Below are 16,795 nucleotides of genomic sequence, written 5' to 3'. Positions count from 1 at the left end.
GATGAGCACTGAGTGTTATGTAGAAACTAATTTGACAATAAACTATTTGTAAAAAAAAAAAAAATGAACTCACCAACTGTAATTGTGGCTTAATTTCTTCTTCAACGGTTTCTTCTGGGACCAACAAATTATTTAGATGTATGTTATTTCATTTCCAAGGGTTCAGGAGTTTTAGTGAAATTTGTTTTCTATTTATTTGTTTGTTTGTTTGCTTAGTGTTTATATATTTTTTGAGAGAGAGCAGTTTGAGGAGGGGGACAGACAGAGACAGAGAGAATCCCAAGAAATTTTGAACATTATCAGTTATAGAAGTGTTGTCTAATTTCCTTTGTTTACATCTTTTTCACCGGTTTCTTCTGCAGCCAACAAATTATTCAGAAGGATGTTATTTATTTCCCAAGTGTTCAGGGGTTTTCCTGAAGTTTGTTTTCTATTATTTATTTGTTTGTTTATTGAATGTTTATGTATTTTTTGAGAGAGAGCAATTTGAGGAGGGGCAGAGAGAGAGAGAATCCGAAGCAATTTTCATAATGATTCAGTTATAGAAATGTGAAATTTCCTATGTTTTATTCTTTTTCACCGGTTTCTTCTGCGACCAACAAATTATTTAGAAATATGTTATTTAATTTCCATGTGTTCAGGGGATCTTATGAAATTTTTTTTCTATTATGTATTTGTTTGATTGTTTATTGAATGTTTATTTTTTGAGAGACAGCAATTTGAGGAGGGGCAGAGAGAGAGAGAGTGAGAGAATCCCAAGCAATTTTTGTAATTATTCAGTTATAGAAATGTTGTCTAATTTCCTTTGTTTAAATCTTTTTCAACGGTTTCTTCTGCTATCAACAAATTATTTTAAAGTATGTTATTTATTTTCCACGTGTTCAGGGGATCTCCTGAAATTTGTTTTCTATTATGTATTTGTTTGTTTGTTTATTTTGTGTTTATACAATTTTTGAGAGAGAGTAATTTGAGGAGAGGTGAGAGAAAGAGAGTATCCCAAGCAATTTTTCTAATTCTTCAGTTATAGAAATGTTGTCTAATTTCCTTTGTTTAAATGTTTTTCAACAGTTTCTTCTGCGACCAACAAATTATTTAGAAGTATGTTATTTAATTTCTAAGTGTTCAGGGGTTTTCCTGAAATTTGTTTTTTATTATTTATTTGTTTGTTTATTTAGTGTTTATATAATTTTTGAGAGAAATTTGAGGAGAGGTGAGAGAGAGAGAGAGCATCCCAAGGAATTTTTGTAATTATTCAGTTATAGAAATGTTGTCTAATTTCCTTTGTTTAAATCTTTTTCACCGGTGTCTTCCGCGACCAACAAATTAGTTAGAAGTATGTTATTTGATTTCCAAGTGTTCAGGGGTTTTCCTGAAATTTGTTTTCTATTATTTATTTGTTTGTTTGTTTGTTGAATGTTTATTTATTTTTTGAGAGAGAGCAATTTGAGGAGGGGCAGAGAGAGAGAGAGAATCCCACGAAGCCTGATGTGAGTCTCAAACTCACAAACCATGAGATCATCACCTGAGCCAAAACCAAGAGTCGGAAGCTTAACCAACTGAGCCACCCAGCTGCCTCTTGACTTCTAATTGAATTCTACATTAATAAGAGAACATAATATGTATGATTTTAATGCTGAAAATGTACTGAAATGGTTATGGCCCAGCATTTTTTAAATCTTTAGGACCGTTATACCTAGAAATGTATATTCTATAGTTGCTAGGGGCCGTGTTCTGTAAACACATGGGACCAGTTTGTTGGCAGCGTGGTAAGACTTCGATACCTTACTGATTTTCTGTATTCTTGCTCTATTGATTACTGGTAGAGTAGTATTGAACTCACCAACTGTAATTGTGGGTTCATTTCTTCGTTCAATTCTTACCCCATATTGAAGCTTTTTAATTAGGTGCATATCTGTTTAGATTTGTTAATGTCTTCTTGATTGACTCCTTTGTCATTGTGAAATGTCCCTCTTTTTCTTTAGTGCTATTCTTTACCTAGAGCCTTCTTTGTCTGAGATTAATTAGCCATTTAATCTTTTCGTCATTGGGATTACATAGTATATGTTTCTATTTTACTTGTAACCTAGCTGTGTCTTTATAAATAAGGTATCTTGTAGACACTAGAATAGTTGACCCTTGAGCAACACTGCTTTAAACTGCACTAGTCCACTTATATGTGGATTTTTTTTTGGCAAATACTGTACAAACTGTAAATGTATGTTCTCCTGATTTTTTTCACATTTTCTTTTCTCTAGCTTACTTTATAGTAAGAAAGCAATATATAATACATACAACATCCAAAATATGTGTTAATCAACTGTTTATGTTATTACTAAGGCTTCCAGTCAACAATAGTTAAGTCTTAGGGGAGTCAAAAGTTAAATGTACATTTTAAGCTGTGGGGGGGGGGGTCAGTGCCCTAATCCCATATATTGTTCAAGGGGAGTTTGGCTTTACTTTTCTATTCAGTTTTAACTAACAGTGCCCAGACTTTACATTTGTGTCTTTAGTCCATTGACAGTTAATATAATTATTTTTATGGTTAAGTTGTATGTCTACCTTCTCGCTATATGTTTTCTGTTTGTCCCATTTGATCTTTGTTTTCTGCTTTCTTTTTCTGCATTTTTTGAATTAAATGAGTATTTACTTAGTATGCCATTTTATTTCTTTTGATTTATAATTTGTATTACATGTGCATTTTATTTGTTGCTCTAGGCAGTTTATAGCATACATCTTTACTTTATTACTGTGTGCTGTGAACTCATTCTGTGCCACATCATGTATCATGTAAGAACTTGACAATAGTACATTGTTATTCTCCACCCTCCTGTCTTTTGCACCTTTTTTTTCCTACCCAAGAGAACATGCTGAGACAGCCTAACTTCCTTCTTTTCTTCCTTTCTGTCAAGAGAGCTTTTTAAATTAAACTATAGTCTCTGAGAGTCGTGCCTATATATAGGGAGGAGTTGGTGGCTTTTAGCTTTCAATTATTTGCTTGATTTGTCCTTCACCTAACAGGGTCTTAATACTCAAGGTTTTTTGTTGCATAGCTATGCTTCCTTGTCTTCACAATAGCACAGGTTAGTGTACTAACCAGCTTTGGTTTTCAGCATCTTCTCAATGTATTACCCCTAAGCTCTCCCTTACTTCTTTGAGAGCTTTTAAAGGATATTTGCTATAATTCAGCTGTTACTTCTTATTTAACAGATATGTATTTGAATGTCATTGACTTATACTCTGAGACTTTGACCTGGAGGTGATATGTGAGTCTAATTATACAATCAAAGCAGAGGGCTTTGGTGATTTCAGGGCCATTTTTATATGTCCAGGATTTCTGTGATAGCAGCAATAAATGCATACTTTGTCTATTTTGGCATGGTATTTTGTATAGATATAAAGCTTAACACACATCAGTCTTTGTTTCATCAAGTGTTTTTCAAGTTAGTAGAAGTTAAAGGAATTTTAAGGGTTTGGAATTAAACTTACAGATACTTACTGTTGGATTAAGTTGTGTAACTTCACAGAATGTTTTTGTGACTTTTTCAAATATATTCATTTGTAATGTTATTGTGACAAACATTCATTGGGGATCAGACAATAAAGCAAATCTTCAACATTTACATAACGTATGAAAGGGTTATTGGTACTTAATGAAATTCTATCTTTAAAAGAAATATGCATTCCTTAAGGGAAAGGTGCCATGCAATAGAGAATTTTGATTAGTCTTATTGCTTTATTGTGATTCATCATAGACTGATTTCTTAGTAAAATATTGTTGCACTTTGATTTCAGAATTCTTTGTTACATCACTGAATAATGGATGAGACTAAAAGAGAAAAAGGAAAGAGGTATAAATTCATAACTGATTGATATTTCTGCCAAAGCCCTCTCCCCTGTCTTCTGTTCCTATTTCACATCTAGCAAAATCTTACTTCCTTGGGGGAAGCCTGACTCAGGGAAATTTGGTCTCTCCAGTGGGTTTTCCATAACCCTTAGCCCCAACTCTATTATAATACTTAGTGCATTACCTATGTAATGCATAGGTATAACAAATCTTCCCTGACAACATCTCTCTTCAAACTATGTCCTCCATACCTTACACAGTGGTTGCTCAGAGCTGACACTACATAAATGGTTTACACTCCCTAATAGGTTTAGAAGCTTGTTTTGGGCCAATGGCTTGCCTACACCTTAAATTTATATATGTTTGAAAAGATAAATTACCTTAGTTTTACAGTTCAAGCATCTAAAATAAATTCCAGCGCACTGATCAAAAAAGCTTTCATCCAAAATTTTCAGTATGATCTGTTTTTCAAAAGTAAAAAACAATCTCAATTAGCATTTTATTGCTCAGCTTTCTCTCTGAGAAGGAGCAATGGCTTTGCAAGAGCCTCTTGAGTAATTACAGATCATTTAGAGAGATTTTTCTTTAATGAGAAGTACTCTTGTAAAAGCAGGTAAGAATATATGGTGGAACAAAGGTCCACCATTTAAATTCAAGTTAATTTGGATTGAATTTATTTTATATAATTTTTAGTTCACTGTGCCAGACACTGTGGTGGGCTTTGCTGTGGAAGACACAGATTGGGTCCCCTACCCTCAAGGGCCTCACAGTCTAAGGGAGATGAAATTGGCTTTCATTTCCTCATTTTAATATTGACAGTTATTGTTGTATGAATGATCAGTGGACTGGAGTTTTGCTCAAATGTTGACATTAACAACTCCCTTTCTTCTTATTTCTCCTCCATTCATTGTTTCACCATCTTAATTCCTAGACCTACCCTTACTGTTAACCACCCTGATTGTTTTTTCTCACTTAGGGATGTACCTAATGTATCTGAAAAGAAAAAGAAAGACAAGAACAATTCCTTCTTCACAGAACTACATGCATTTATCCAAACTCATGGATATCCTGTAAGAAGAAACAGATCGAATACATCACAGGGCACTACTGACCCTTCACAGAAGGAAGGTTTGGTCTGAGCACCCTAACCCCATTTGTATAGCTTTTTGATTAGCCATATTGAAAACTGTTGTGGGTGGGACAGCTGGGTCTCTTCCTTTACTTCAAACATCTTTGGGAGAGATTAATAAATAGAAGATCTCCTGAAGCACCTTCTTTTTTTTTAACTTTATTTATTTTGAGAGAGAGCACAAGGCGGGGAGGGTCAGAGAGAGAAAGGGAGAGAGAATCTCAGACTGTGGAGTCAAACTTGGGGTTTGAACTAACGAACTGTTAGATCATGATCTGAGCCAAAATCAAGAGTTGGATGCCTAATTTACTGAGCCACCCAAGTGCCCCCTGAAGCACCTTTTAATACACAGATACTTGGTTTCTCTCCATTTGTAAGTTTATTTATAGCCAATGCTGACAATGCTATTAAGGTAATAAAGAAATGAGAATTAATAGAAGTATACTGGGCAATAATAATGCAGAGTTCTGTATTTTAGGCACTTGTAGCATATGGTAAATTTTGCTAAGGGAGACATGGTCCTGAGGGCATCAAATAGTACCTAAAATACTTAAGTAAGCTTAACTCAAAACCTCTGAACAGGTTATACCCATATGCATTTAATCATGCTATAAGAATCTCTTACCTTAAAAAATATTTTCTTGACCCCATGATACTTCTGTTACTCTGTTTCTGTGCCCTCTTCACAGCACAACTTTTTGAAATGATTGTAAGACCCACTGAGGCTGCAGCTGTCACAACTCCACTGCAGCTGCTTTTGTCAGGAATAACAGTGACCTACAAATTACTGAATTATTTGGTCTTTAGCTCTCCTCCTTTAACTTTCTTGGCCTTCAAAAACATTGGACAGGTGACCACTCTTTTCTTCTTGAAGTACTTTTTTATTGGCTTCCAGGATAACACACTCATCTGGTTTCTCTCTTAGTTCATCTGCTGCTCCTTCCCTTTTTTCTTTCTACTTTTCTACTTCCCCTTTCAACTTCTGAACATTAGTGTGGCCCAGAACTCAGTCCTTGGACCTTTTTTCTTCTATATCTACACTCATTTCCTGGGTAATTTCATCCAGTCTCCTAACTTGAAGTGCTATCTGGATGTCAGTGACCTCTGCTTTATAAGTCTATCTTTAACCCTGACCAGCATGAACTCCATAATTGAGAATCATGCTCATTATTAAATCAGCAAGAGTTTCCTATGTGATTTCTTCACCTGGATATCTAATAGAAAAGTTAATATGTCCATAAGGGAACTCTTGGTCTTTCTCCACTTCATTGCCTCTCACACCCACCTACCCCCTCCCGGTTCTCCTTATTCCGGTAACTGGTACCACCAGTAATTCTTCCAGTGTCTCAAGCTAAAACTCTATAAATCATTCTTGTATCCTCCATTTCTTCAACCTCATCACTCAATCCATAAGCAAGTCCTTTTAGTTTTTCCTGTAAAATATATGTCAAATTTATTCACTTCTCCCCATTTCCATAGCCTTGGTATACCAACCTAATCCAGGGCACCATCATCTGTTACTTTTGTAGAAGCTTTCTAGCTAGATTCTGCTTCCACTCTTGTTCCCCATTTTGATCTATTTTTCACAAATAGCCATAATAGTCTTTTAAAAAATATATGTCATTCTCCTGCTTGAAAGTATTTCATATTCCACTCAGAATAATGGTAACTCCTTAACATATGCCTACATGATTTGGCCCTGCCTGTCTTTCAGACTCATTTCCTACTACTCTATCCCTTGGTCACCCGACTGTAGCCACTTTTGCCTCCTGTCTGTAACTTAAATAGGACAGATTCTTTCCTGCTTCTCTTAACTTACTGCTTCCTCTGCTCAGGATGCTTTGTTCCCATGTTTTGCTGTGGCTCTGTTCCTGTCATTCAGAGCTTGGCTCAGATGGTACCTTCTCATTCAAGCTTTCCTTGATCACTCAGTCTAAATTATTGTATTTAAAGATATATAAAAATTATTGGTTCCATTGTCCATGTGTTCATTATGTGTCTACCTTTCCACCAGTCTATAAGATATAAAAGGATAGTCACCTCACTTGTCTTGTTCATACTATATCATAAGCCTCTAGAACACAGTAGAACACATAGTTGGAGGTCAGTAAATATCCGTTAAATAAATGAATGAATGAGATTTAGTTTAATAAGAATTACCAAGTTCATATTATGAATTAAATACTGGACACTGGGGTTTTAGCGAAGAATTGAATATGGTGCCTGTCCTACAAGCAAAACAAGAATAAATTTATGGAGGGGCGCCTGGGTGGCTTAGTCGGTTAAGCGTCCGACTTTCGCTTAGGTCATGATCTCGCAGTCCGTGGGTTCGAGCCCCGCGTCGGGCTCTGTGCTGACTGCCAGCTCAGAGCCTGGAGCCTGTTTCAGATTCTGTATCTCCCTCTCTCTCTGACCCTCCCCTGCTCACACTGTCTCTCTCTCTCCTAGAAATAAATAAAACATTTTAAAAAAAGAAAGAATAAATTTATGGATAATAGTAACGTAGACAAGCCTTTTATGGTGGATTGATAAAATACATTGGTTTTATTTTCTTGGAAATATGTAGACTCTTTTTGGTCTTATTTATTTCCTAGGAGGGAGTATAGGAGATGAAAATCACTAGACAAAACTGAAACACAGTGGGGAAATGACTTCAGAAATCAGCTATGGGAGAGTGTCATGGGTTGTTTCCTGAGCTTGAGGAGCTGTGACTAGAATTGAATTTCCAGGCTGGGACAGTGGTCAGAAACACTGATCTTGAGGCATTTGTGCAATTGGCATGGTTTATTTTTATATTCTGTCATTTCCCATGCAGTTACACACCCTCTTTTCATTCCTTCTTTAATGAGGGTTCTGGAACTTTTATGCTCATACTTGGCCTCCTTCTTACCCACATCTACTGATAGGAAAGGATCTGAGACTCATACTCTCTAAGAAATAAACTCTGCTATCAGAATTATCCTTGTCAACATGAAATGATGCTCGGCATCCCTCCTCATCAGGAAAATACAAATCAAAACCACACTGAGATTCCACCTCACACTGGTCAGAGTGGCTAAAATGAGCAAATCAGAGGACTCTAGATGCTGGCGAGGATGTGGAGACACGGGCACCCTCCTACACTGTTAGTGGGAATGTAAACTGGTGCAACCCCTCAAGAAAACCGTATGGAAGTTCTTCAAAAAACTAACACTAGAACTCCCCTATGACCCAGCACTAGCACTGCTAGGAATTTACCCAAGGGATACAGGAGTGCTGATACATAGGGGCACATGTACCCCAATGTTCATAGCAGCACTCTCCACAATAGCCAAAACATGGAAAGAGCCTAAGTGTCCATCCACGGACGAATGGATCAAGAAGATGTGGTTTATCTATACGATGGAATACTACATGGCAATGAGAAAGAATGAAATCTGGCCATGTGTAGCAACATGGATGGACCTAGAGGGTGTTATGCTGAGCGAAATAAATCAGGCAGAGAAGGACAGATACCATATGTTTGCACGTATAGGAGGATTAGGAGGAACTTAACAGAGGACCGTGGGGGAGAAGAAGGGGGAAAATAGTGGGGGAGATGGAAGGAGGCAAACCATGAGAGACTGTTGAATGCTGAGAACAAACTGAGGGCTGATAGGGGTGGGGGGAGGTGAACCGGGGTGATAGGCATGGAGGAGGGCACTTGTGGGGATGAGCACTGGGTGTTATATGGAAACAAACTTGACAATAAACTATTTTTTAAAAAAAAGAATTATCCTTGTCAAGGGAGTTAACATTTTTAATAGGGGTCAAAGTTGCATTCCCTGGGTCTCTAAGTTCTCTGTGGGGAGAAGAAACTAACAGTTATTGACATGCATTAAAATAACTGGAGATTGGAGGGTTGTGTTAGGGAAATCCCTGAGTTAGTGAAGTTAGTAGAATAGGTGGGATTAGTGGAGGTGAAGGGAGCAGCTGTTGGTACCAAAGGCTCTGAGTGAGCACAGCAGAAGAAGAAACAGTGCTCACTGGAAAAACCAGAAAACTTGGAAAGTGAAGAAGGATGGGTGGGTGATAGAACATTGTTAACAGCTTTGAAGAGACATGAGATAGGGCTTAAAGATTTTCTAGTTAGGTGTTTGGATCTACCTAGAGCCCTTGGCACATTACTTGGTTTTGGCAAGAATGCAGAAGACTTAAAGAATTCAAGAAAAGGGAAGAACTGTAGGTTGAAAATCATAAAATCTTTGGAAAAGTCTGTACAAGTGGAAATTGAGTTGGATGATCTTCAAGGTCTTTTTCGATTCCAAACACTTCTCTGTTTATGATAATTTATAAGCAATTAGTTAGTCTACATCAGCTCCTTCATTAGCACTCAGCATTTTCTCATGAGAGTCTTTTCTATAAAATTAATTATAACTTTGAAAAATCTAATACCCATAGCTAATAATTTTAATGTGACAGTTTTCCATCCTTTCTCTGTTTTTCTTAAAAGACAAAGTCGATCCAGAAACCTCCAGAGAGATATCCAATTGGATTCCATCATTTCAGAGCTATGAAGACTTCAAGTGTAAGACACTACAAGTAAGAGGGCATTTGTTCTTGGATTATTTCATATGTAGAATATGTGCAATAGAAGATAAAGAATAGTGTTTTTCACAGTGTGGCTAGGAGACCATGCATATCTGAATTACCTAGGAAGCTTGGTGAAAACACAGATTCTTGGGACCCACCTTAAATTGTCTGAATCAGAGTCTCAATCCTGGTAGAGCGAGGAGCCTGCATTTCTAACAGGCTCTACAGATACTTTGCCACTCATCTTGAATGACAATAAATACAAAAAGGTCTTTGCATAAGTTAGTGGCAAATTAACTGATATCTGATAGACCCTTCAACATAGATTGTTAGCCTCTATAAAACAGGCCTTCAAGTCTTATTTTTTCCCTTAAGGACATGAGGTGTTTATGTTTTCTGTCTCCAAGGAAACCAGTTAGTTTTGCTAAATTCAAAGGCCACAACTAAAACCTGAATGACCACGGACTTTTTTTTTCTTTTTTAATGTTTATTTATTTATTTTGAAGAGAAAAAAAGTGAACAGGAGCTGTGGAGGGGCAGAGAGAGGTAAAGAGAGAATTCCAAGCAGGCTCTGTCAGTGCAAACAACGATGCAGGGTCCCATGAACCATAAGATAATGATCTGAGCCTAAATCAAGAATCTGCCATCAGACTGCCATCAGACTGATTTAGCCACCCAGATGCCCCAGACACCTTTCTTTTGAGTCAGACAGATAGGCTATGAATTCTGCCCTTGTAATATATACTTGCTGTGTGTCCTTGAGAAAGTTATTATCTCTGAGCCTTGGTTTCTTTCTCTGTATAATGGGTATTAAAAAATTGCTTTCACTGAGTTGTGAGAATAAAGTGGACATAATGTAAAATGTCTAGCACACTTCCTCACTCCTTTCTCCATGTCGTTCAGTTTTCCATATTTACCATTCCCATGTCTTTCTGTATTGCAGTCTGAATCATTTCTTTAGCTCTGTTTTCCTTCTAGCTATGTTCTAGCATACTATTTATACATTGAGTTTTTATTTTTCATGATAATATAATTTCTAGACATTTGTTTACTTTTCATGTCTACCTGGTCAGTTTTGAGTCTTTTGGTCTTTCACCATATTTACCTTTTATTATTTATTTAAGCAATTTAAACAAACTTATTTTATATTCTATCTTCAATAATTTTGATTTCTGCTGGTTTGATTTTGATTCTGCATTTTGTTATTTATTCTGCCTCTTGTTCATGTTTTATTTCTTCCTGTGTTTTCAATATCTTATAAGCTCATGTTATTTGGAACTTTATCCACATGAATTTTTGAGCCCCGGTTTTACTTTTTTTAAGTTTATTTATTTATTTTTGAGAGAGAGTGAGCACACATGAGGGAGCATGAGTGGGGAAGGGGCAGAGTGAGGGAGAGAGGGAATCCCAAGCAGGCTCCATGCTGTCAGCCCAGAGCCTGATTCAGGGGTGGGCCCGATCTCACAGTCTGCGAGATCATGACCTGAGCTGAGATTGAGTTGGATTCCTCAGAGTTGGTCACCCAGGTGCCCCAAGACCACTTTAAACTAAATAATGGGCCTAGGGCGTGGAGAGCTACACAGGTAGTTTGTGAATTCCAGCTCCAAATCTGTGTGAGTGTGGGCTTCTGTTTAATGATTCTCAGATGAGACTAGTTTTTCTTTTCCTTTTCTAGCCAGAGCTGAGCCTGAGGCAGGTGTGTGCATTCACTCTTTCCCTTTGCTGGATAAGATCCATTTTGTCTGCTGAGAGTGTTACCCTTTGGGAAGCCTGGTTTTATGCAGAAGTCTCCGATTTCACTTCCCACCTTGTGTACGTCTGGCTTTGCTTTCTCTCCCCCAATCTCTATGCCACCAGTGTTGTGCAGATATTTATGAGGCAAATTCAGGCTCCAATATCCCCTTACCTTTTAATTCTCATGTTCTAGTTATTTCTGACACCAGATTGTTTCCTTTACTTTAGAATAAGCTTGGTCTTGTTTTGAAATATGTTTTAATATACTTTATTAATAATTTTAGGGGTTCTCAACCAGGAGGCATTTGTCTCGATATCAAATCCATTATATAGCAGAAAAGTGATGGCAATCTCCATATGTATAAGTAGATGAGTAAACTAACCACAAATAAAAATGCCCTGCAAAATATTTTTAGCATTTTTGAAATTAATTTTGAATAAATGTGAAACAACCTACACACGGAAATGAATTTTCCTAGCTTGTGTTGAAGAGCTTTGTGTTAATTGGGTATACATTAAAATTTGTTTGTCTAAGTGACACATCATTTGATAAACATCTCATGCTTAAGGTTAAGTAGATTCTGTGTAGGAGGCAGAATAATGGAATTTTAATTAAGTCTGTGCCTGCTTTATTGATATTTAAGAACCACAATACATTTTCAGCGTGCTATTATAATTATTTATGCATTTGGAAATAAAACTATCATTTTATTATTGTTGCACTATTTAATTACATTATTATTCTCTCTTCATTAGTCATTAGATGGCTTTATGATAATACTGAGTGCAGATGGAGTGATAGTTTTTGTCGCTGGAAACATCACTTGCCTTCTTGGCCATTTACCAGTAAGTTTTTCCAGTTTTGGAGAAAGATCATTCTGGTTTATGTTTAGGGGTTCATTATTTGTTTTCAGGAGCATATAAGTCATCAGAGAAGATGTTCTCTCAATGTTGCTAAAATGTGCACCTGTTTTATTGTCATATTTATTGGTTTCAGTTTTAAATCTATAAAAACAAATTATGATATGAGGTAATGAAATAGTGTGTGTGTGTGTGTGTGTGTGTTTTGTAAACTACTCCGAAGACAATCTCCAAAGAAGAATGTGCTTTTTGAAATGGAAGTCTCCTCAGAATCAGTGGATAAACCCCAAGGTGACTGCTCTGTGAGACAGCCCTCACTGGGATTGATGTGTTTGATTTTGTACATTTCCTTAGAGTCTACTACATAGTGATTAAACAAAAAAAGTCATGATTTGTTTATGCTAGTTCATGACATCCATTTCCAGACCTGATTTGCTTTTTGTTTCTTTATATGGAAGAACAAATTATGATCTAATTTAGAAAAAATATAGATATGATGGCATAGTTTAGGAGTATTGTAAGTATTGCTGGAGACATTTACACAGGAGTTGTAGTCAGGATCTGTGGTGTCCAAAAAGATCACTCATTCCTGAGCTATTTGGTATTATTATGCCCCTCTTCATGAAAGCTTTCTCTATCTTCATAGGATCATTGACTTAGAATATGTGATTACCTAAAAATTTTTCTGGATCTTCAGACTGCACATCTAACAAATATACCACTCAAATATGAAAGTACTCCATACTTTTTTATTCCATTAATGCATGTGTGTGAAGAGAGGATATGTAGAGTACATTCACCTCCACTCCTGAAATCTCTGTCATTTGGCTAGTGTGTGAATCTTATTTGGATTGTTGCCATCATTGTATATTCCTAACTCCACACAGTTGTGTAAAGAACTTGACAAACCCTGAGCCAGACATCTATAGCACTTAAGTTTGGAACATGTAAATTAAGAGAAGTCATGTTACATTATTCTTTAAAGTTAATAGTGGATTAGAAGATTATTCCACTAGTTATGCTATTCCAGCCGATGTGTTGCCAGGCCCAGTTGGAAGGTTAGAGAACTTTTCTACTCTTTTATCTTTATTTGAAGATATTATGATCAATATCTTTATTTCTCATTCTCTTTTCTTTATTTTAGAGAACAGTTTACATTTTCAAATTCAGCTTATATTTATAGGATGCCTAAACAGCTGAATAAAATACAAATATTAGAGATTTTCATTGAATTGGACTTTAGAGTACTTTTATCATGGAAGAGGAATGGTCTTATTAAATCTATGTTAAAAGAAAGAATGTATGAGTATGATCCATGACAAATTAAGTTTTGTTATGGTGAAGACCAGAAATCTTCCCAAAGTCTTATATTAGATATTACTAAACCAAATTGGTCATTGACCGAGACTGGTGAACTTTTCCTATTGTGAGGATTTTGCACAGTGATGGTCTTAGTGGTGCTATCCTTGTTTCTTTATGTAGTTTGGTTCAGATTTTTCACTCTCAAGAGAATTGTTCAACTTTCAGCATTTTAGGTAACATGCACACACACGCATGCGCGCGCACACACACACATACACACACACACACACAGACTCACCCTAAGGTCTGGGAGATGAGGTTGAATGACTAATCTTAAACAATGGATTTGATTACTGGAGACAGGTATACTTAAAAATAAAGCTATTAATATTAGGTCTGTACATAAACATAAAATGGGAATGAAGTTTTATAATCTCATTAAAAAGGACTTAGACCTGAGGCATAATTTCACATTTTTCATCATTAAATACTAACTCTTCTTACTTTGTAACAACATGCATTTTTTTCCCAGGTTTTGATTAAAAATTTCATTTTTTAAGTCACTCATCTTATATTAATGTGAAGACAAAACCATTTCTAGAGGATCTTTCTGGCTCCAGGAAAATACAATTTCATTAAATATCAAGACAACTCTGTCTCTTCGGCAACTCTAAGCTGATAGCATGGTGGAAGGAAAGAACTTATTCTCTGACGTCAGATAATCTGGAGATTAAAATTTAGCTCTATCACTTACTAACTACATGAGCTTTAGTTTCTCATCTGTCAATGTGGAAAAAAAGTATTACTGGAGGTAGACTATTGCAATTGTGGGTTTAGTGAAGACCTGCCTTATCAGGGGACATTTGAACAGAAATCTGAATGGAGTATGTGAGTCATGCAGATAACTGGAGCAAGTATGTCCCAGGCAGAACAAAAGCAAGTGAGAAGGCACTAAAACAAGAATGTGCTTGGTATGGAAACGGTACAATAGAGAGGCTGTTGTGACTGGAGTGCTGTGACAAAAAGGAAAAAAATGAAAAAAGGAAGTGTTCCTGAGGGAACACTTGAAAGTGCTATGCCTTGAATTGATATTTTTTTTTGGTAAATTTGTTTAATGTTTTATTTATTTCTGAGAGAGATAGAGAGAGAAGGGGAGGGAGTCATAGAGAGAGGGAGACACAGAATCCGAAACAGGCTCCAGGCTCTGAGCTCTGAGCTAGCTGTCAGCACAGAGCCGAACGCGAGGCTCGAACCCACAAACCGTGAGATCATGACCTGAGCCAAAGTCGGACGCTTAACCAACTGACCCACCCAGGCACCCCAAGAGACTCTTAACTCTAGACAGCACACTGATGATTACCAGAGAGGAGGAGGGAAATAGGTTAGATTAAGATTAAGGAGTGCACTTGTTGAGATGTGCACTGTATGTATGGAAGTGTTGAATCACTATATTGTACAACATGAAACTAAAATTATACTGTATGTTAAGTATACTGCAACTAAAAAAAAAAAGAATAAGCTATAAGGGCAGGCAGGAAAGTAGGGAGTCCACTTGGAAAGTTATTGCATTAATCCAGGCTATTGGATAGTGATGAGTTGCAGTAAGGTGGACGTGGAAGCCATCAGTGTTTTGTAGGTAAAACAAGTTTTGCTGATGGATTGGATGGGAGTGTGACAAACAGATATGAGGAGTCCAAGATATGATGTTGTAACACACATCATCATGACTGAAATGAGGGCTATTATCATCATCATGGTATTAAATTTATATCGGAAGTCTGCCATTGTATTTTCCCATTCATTTACTTCCTTTATAGTTTTTCTTTTGGAAAAACTTGCAGTCATTTGTAATAGTAATGTATTTCTTAGCAGCCTGTCCTCGTACTCACCATACTTCATCACACCCCTCCCCGCAAAATAAATAAATAAATAAATAAATAAAACTGGGAATTTACATGTAGTTGTTCTCTTTTACAATTCTCACACAAATGAAACTTTTCAAACACATATTTCATCATGGAAGAGAGTTTCTCAGCATTGAGTTATTAAGACACTTTAGCAGGTTTTGAACACAGGTATATGATGAGTTCGTGATAATTGCAATGAATTTTGTTCTGTTTTCCCTGTGAAGCTTACAGCATAGTAGAGAATTACTAGTTATGAGTCTTGTTTGATTCAAAATGCAATCTGAATTTCATGCAGAGGCTCTCATACTTCCCTGTGCCCTATATAGTTGAACAGTTTTCTAATGCATGTTTAATGTGAATGTCTCTGCCAACAAAAAAGATACTTCTTGCCTGGATTCTCAGTAAATGTCATGGAGTGGAGTAAATTCCTTTACTTTTTTTTGACATGACTGATACTCACCATACTAATATTTGTGGGACAACTAATAGGTATTTGCAAACTTGACTTTTGAAAAACCTCTTTAATTTTTCACTGGCATTTATCTTTGCTTATTTAAGCTTTAAGTGCCTTGATCTTTCTGCCTTGTGTAATATGAAGAGCAAATGCCAAAGATTTAAAAAAATAAAATGGTGTTGATAATGTTTTCAGATCTCTGCCCTTTAACTATGGAGTAGTTATACTGGAATGATTGTTACATTCACTCTTTTTAGTTGGTGGTCAGTTCTAAGGCATTCATTGTCACTATCACCTTCCGTAAAGAATGTAGTTAATTAATAAGAAACTCTTTGCCAATATTTCCAACCAAGGGAATGTACACTATCAAAAGACTGCTCACTTTAAATTCTTTGATGTGACAGCACTGTCCTTTATTCTTCTACTGATGAAAGAACTGGTGAGCTGTGGCACTTTGTACCTCTTGTTACAGTCTTATTTTATACTTTGCATCATAGTTTTGTGCCTGTCTCATCTGCTCTACTGAATTATGTATTCATTAAAATTAGAATTCCTATCAGGATCATCATGTTTAACCCTCCTAAGTACTCAATAGAAAAAGAAATTGATAAATTATTTCATGTAGAATGTCCAAAATGCAGACACTGGCCCAGCAAATCAGCTGCCTTTGGTATAAATTGGACTTGAGGCAGCTATAGTATAATGGAGGGAACAAAAGACATACAATTAGTTGGATGGACTTGGGGATGAATTTTACCACTGAACTTCTGACCTCTCAATAATTGGACAATCCTTAATTTTTTCATGAACAAAATAGGGGATAATTCTTCCTCTCACATGGTATTATGATAGATAATTTGTGTGACTACCTAGCACAGTGTCTGGCACGGAGCAGTTGTTAATCATGTGTGAGATAAATGAATGAATGAGTGGTCTCCACTGACCAGAGGTAACTTGGTTTTGTACCTATGGTTTGTTTTCTAACTAAACTAATAAAATAATTTTTATTGAAA

General features: G+C 36.3%; 1 protein-coding gene across 1 annotated transcript in view; it reads left to right on the top strand.

The window, feature by feature from the left end:
* The window catches only part of PASD1 (PAS domain containing repressor 1), a 73,765-nt gene that overhangs the window by 5,420 nt on the left and 51,550 nt on the right, over positions 1–16,795 (top strand). Inside the window, exons 2-4 of the mRNA XM_039249887.1 lie at positions 3,793–3,848; positions 9,445–9,533; positions 12,015–12,104. Of these exons, the coding sequence (XP_039105818.1) occupies positions 3,821–3,848; positions 9,445–9,533; positions 12,015–12,104 (207 nt within the window). The 5' untranslated portion in view covers positions 3,793–3,820. The remainder of the gene's footprint in view (positions 1–3,792; positions 3,849–9,444; positions 9,534–12,014; positions 12,105–16,795) is intronic.

This window comes from Hyaena hyaena, unplaced genomic scaffold (genome assembly GCF_003009895.1).
Source record: "Hyaena hyaena isolate Hyena2069 unplaced genomic scaffold, ASM300989v1 scaffold_348, whole genome shotgun sequence".
In the NCBI taxonomy this organism is placed as follows: Eukaryota; Metazoa; Chordata; class Mammalia; order Carnivora; family Hyaenidae; genus Hyaena; species Hyaena hyaena.
This window is presented reverse-complemented; position numbering and strand designations above follow the sequence as displayed.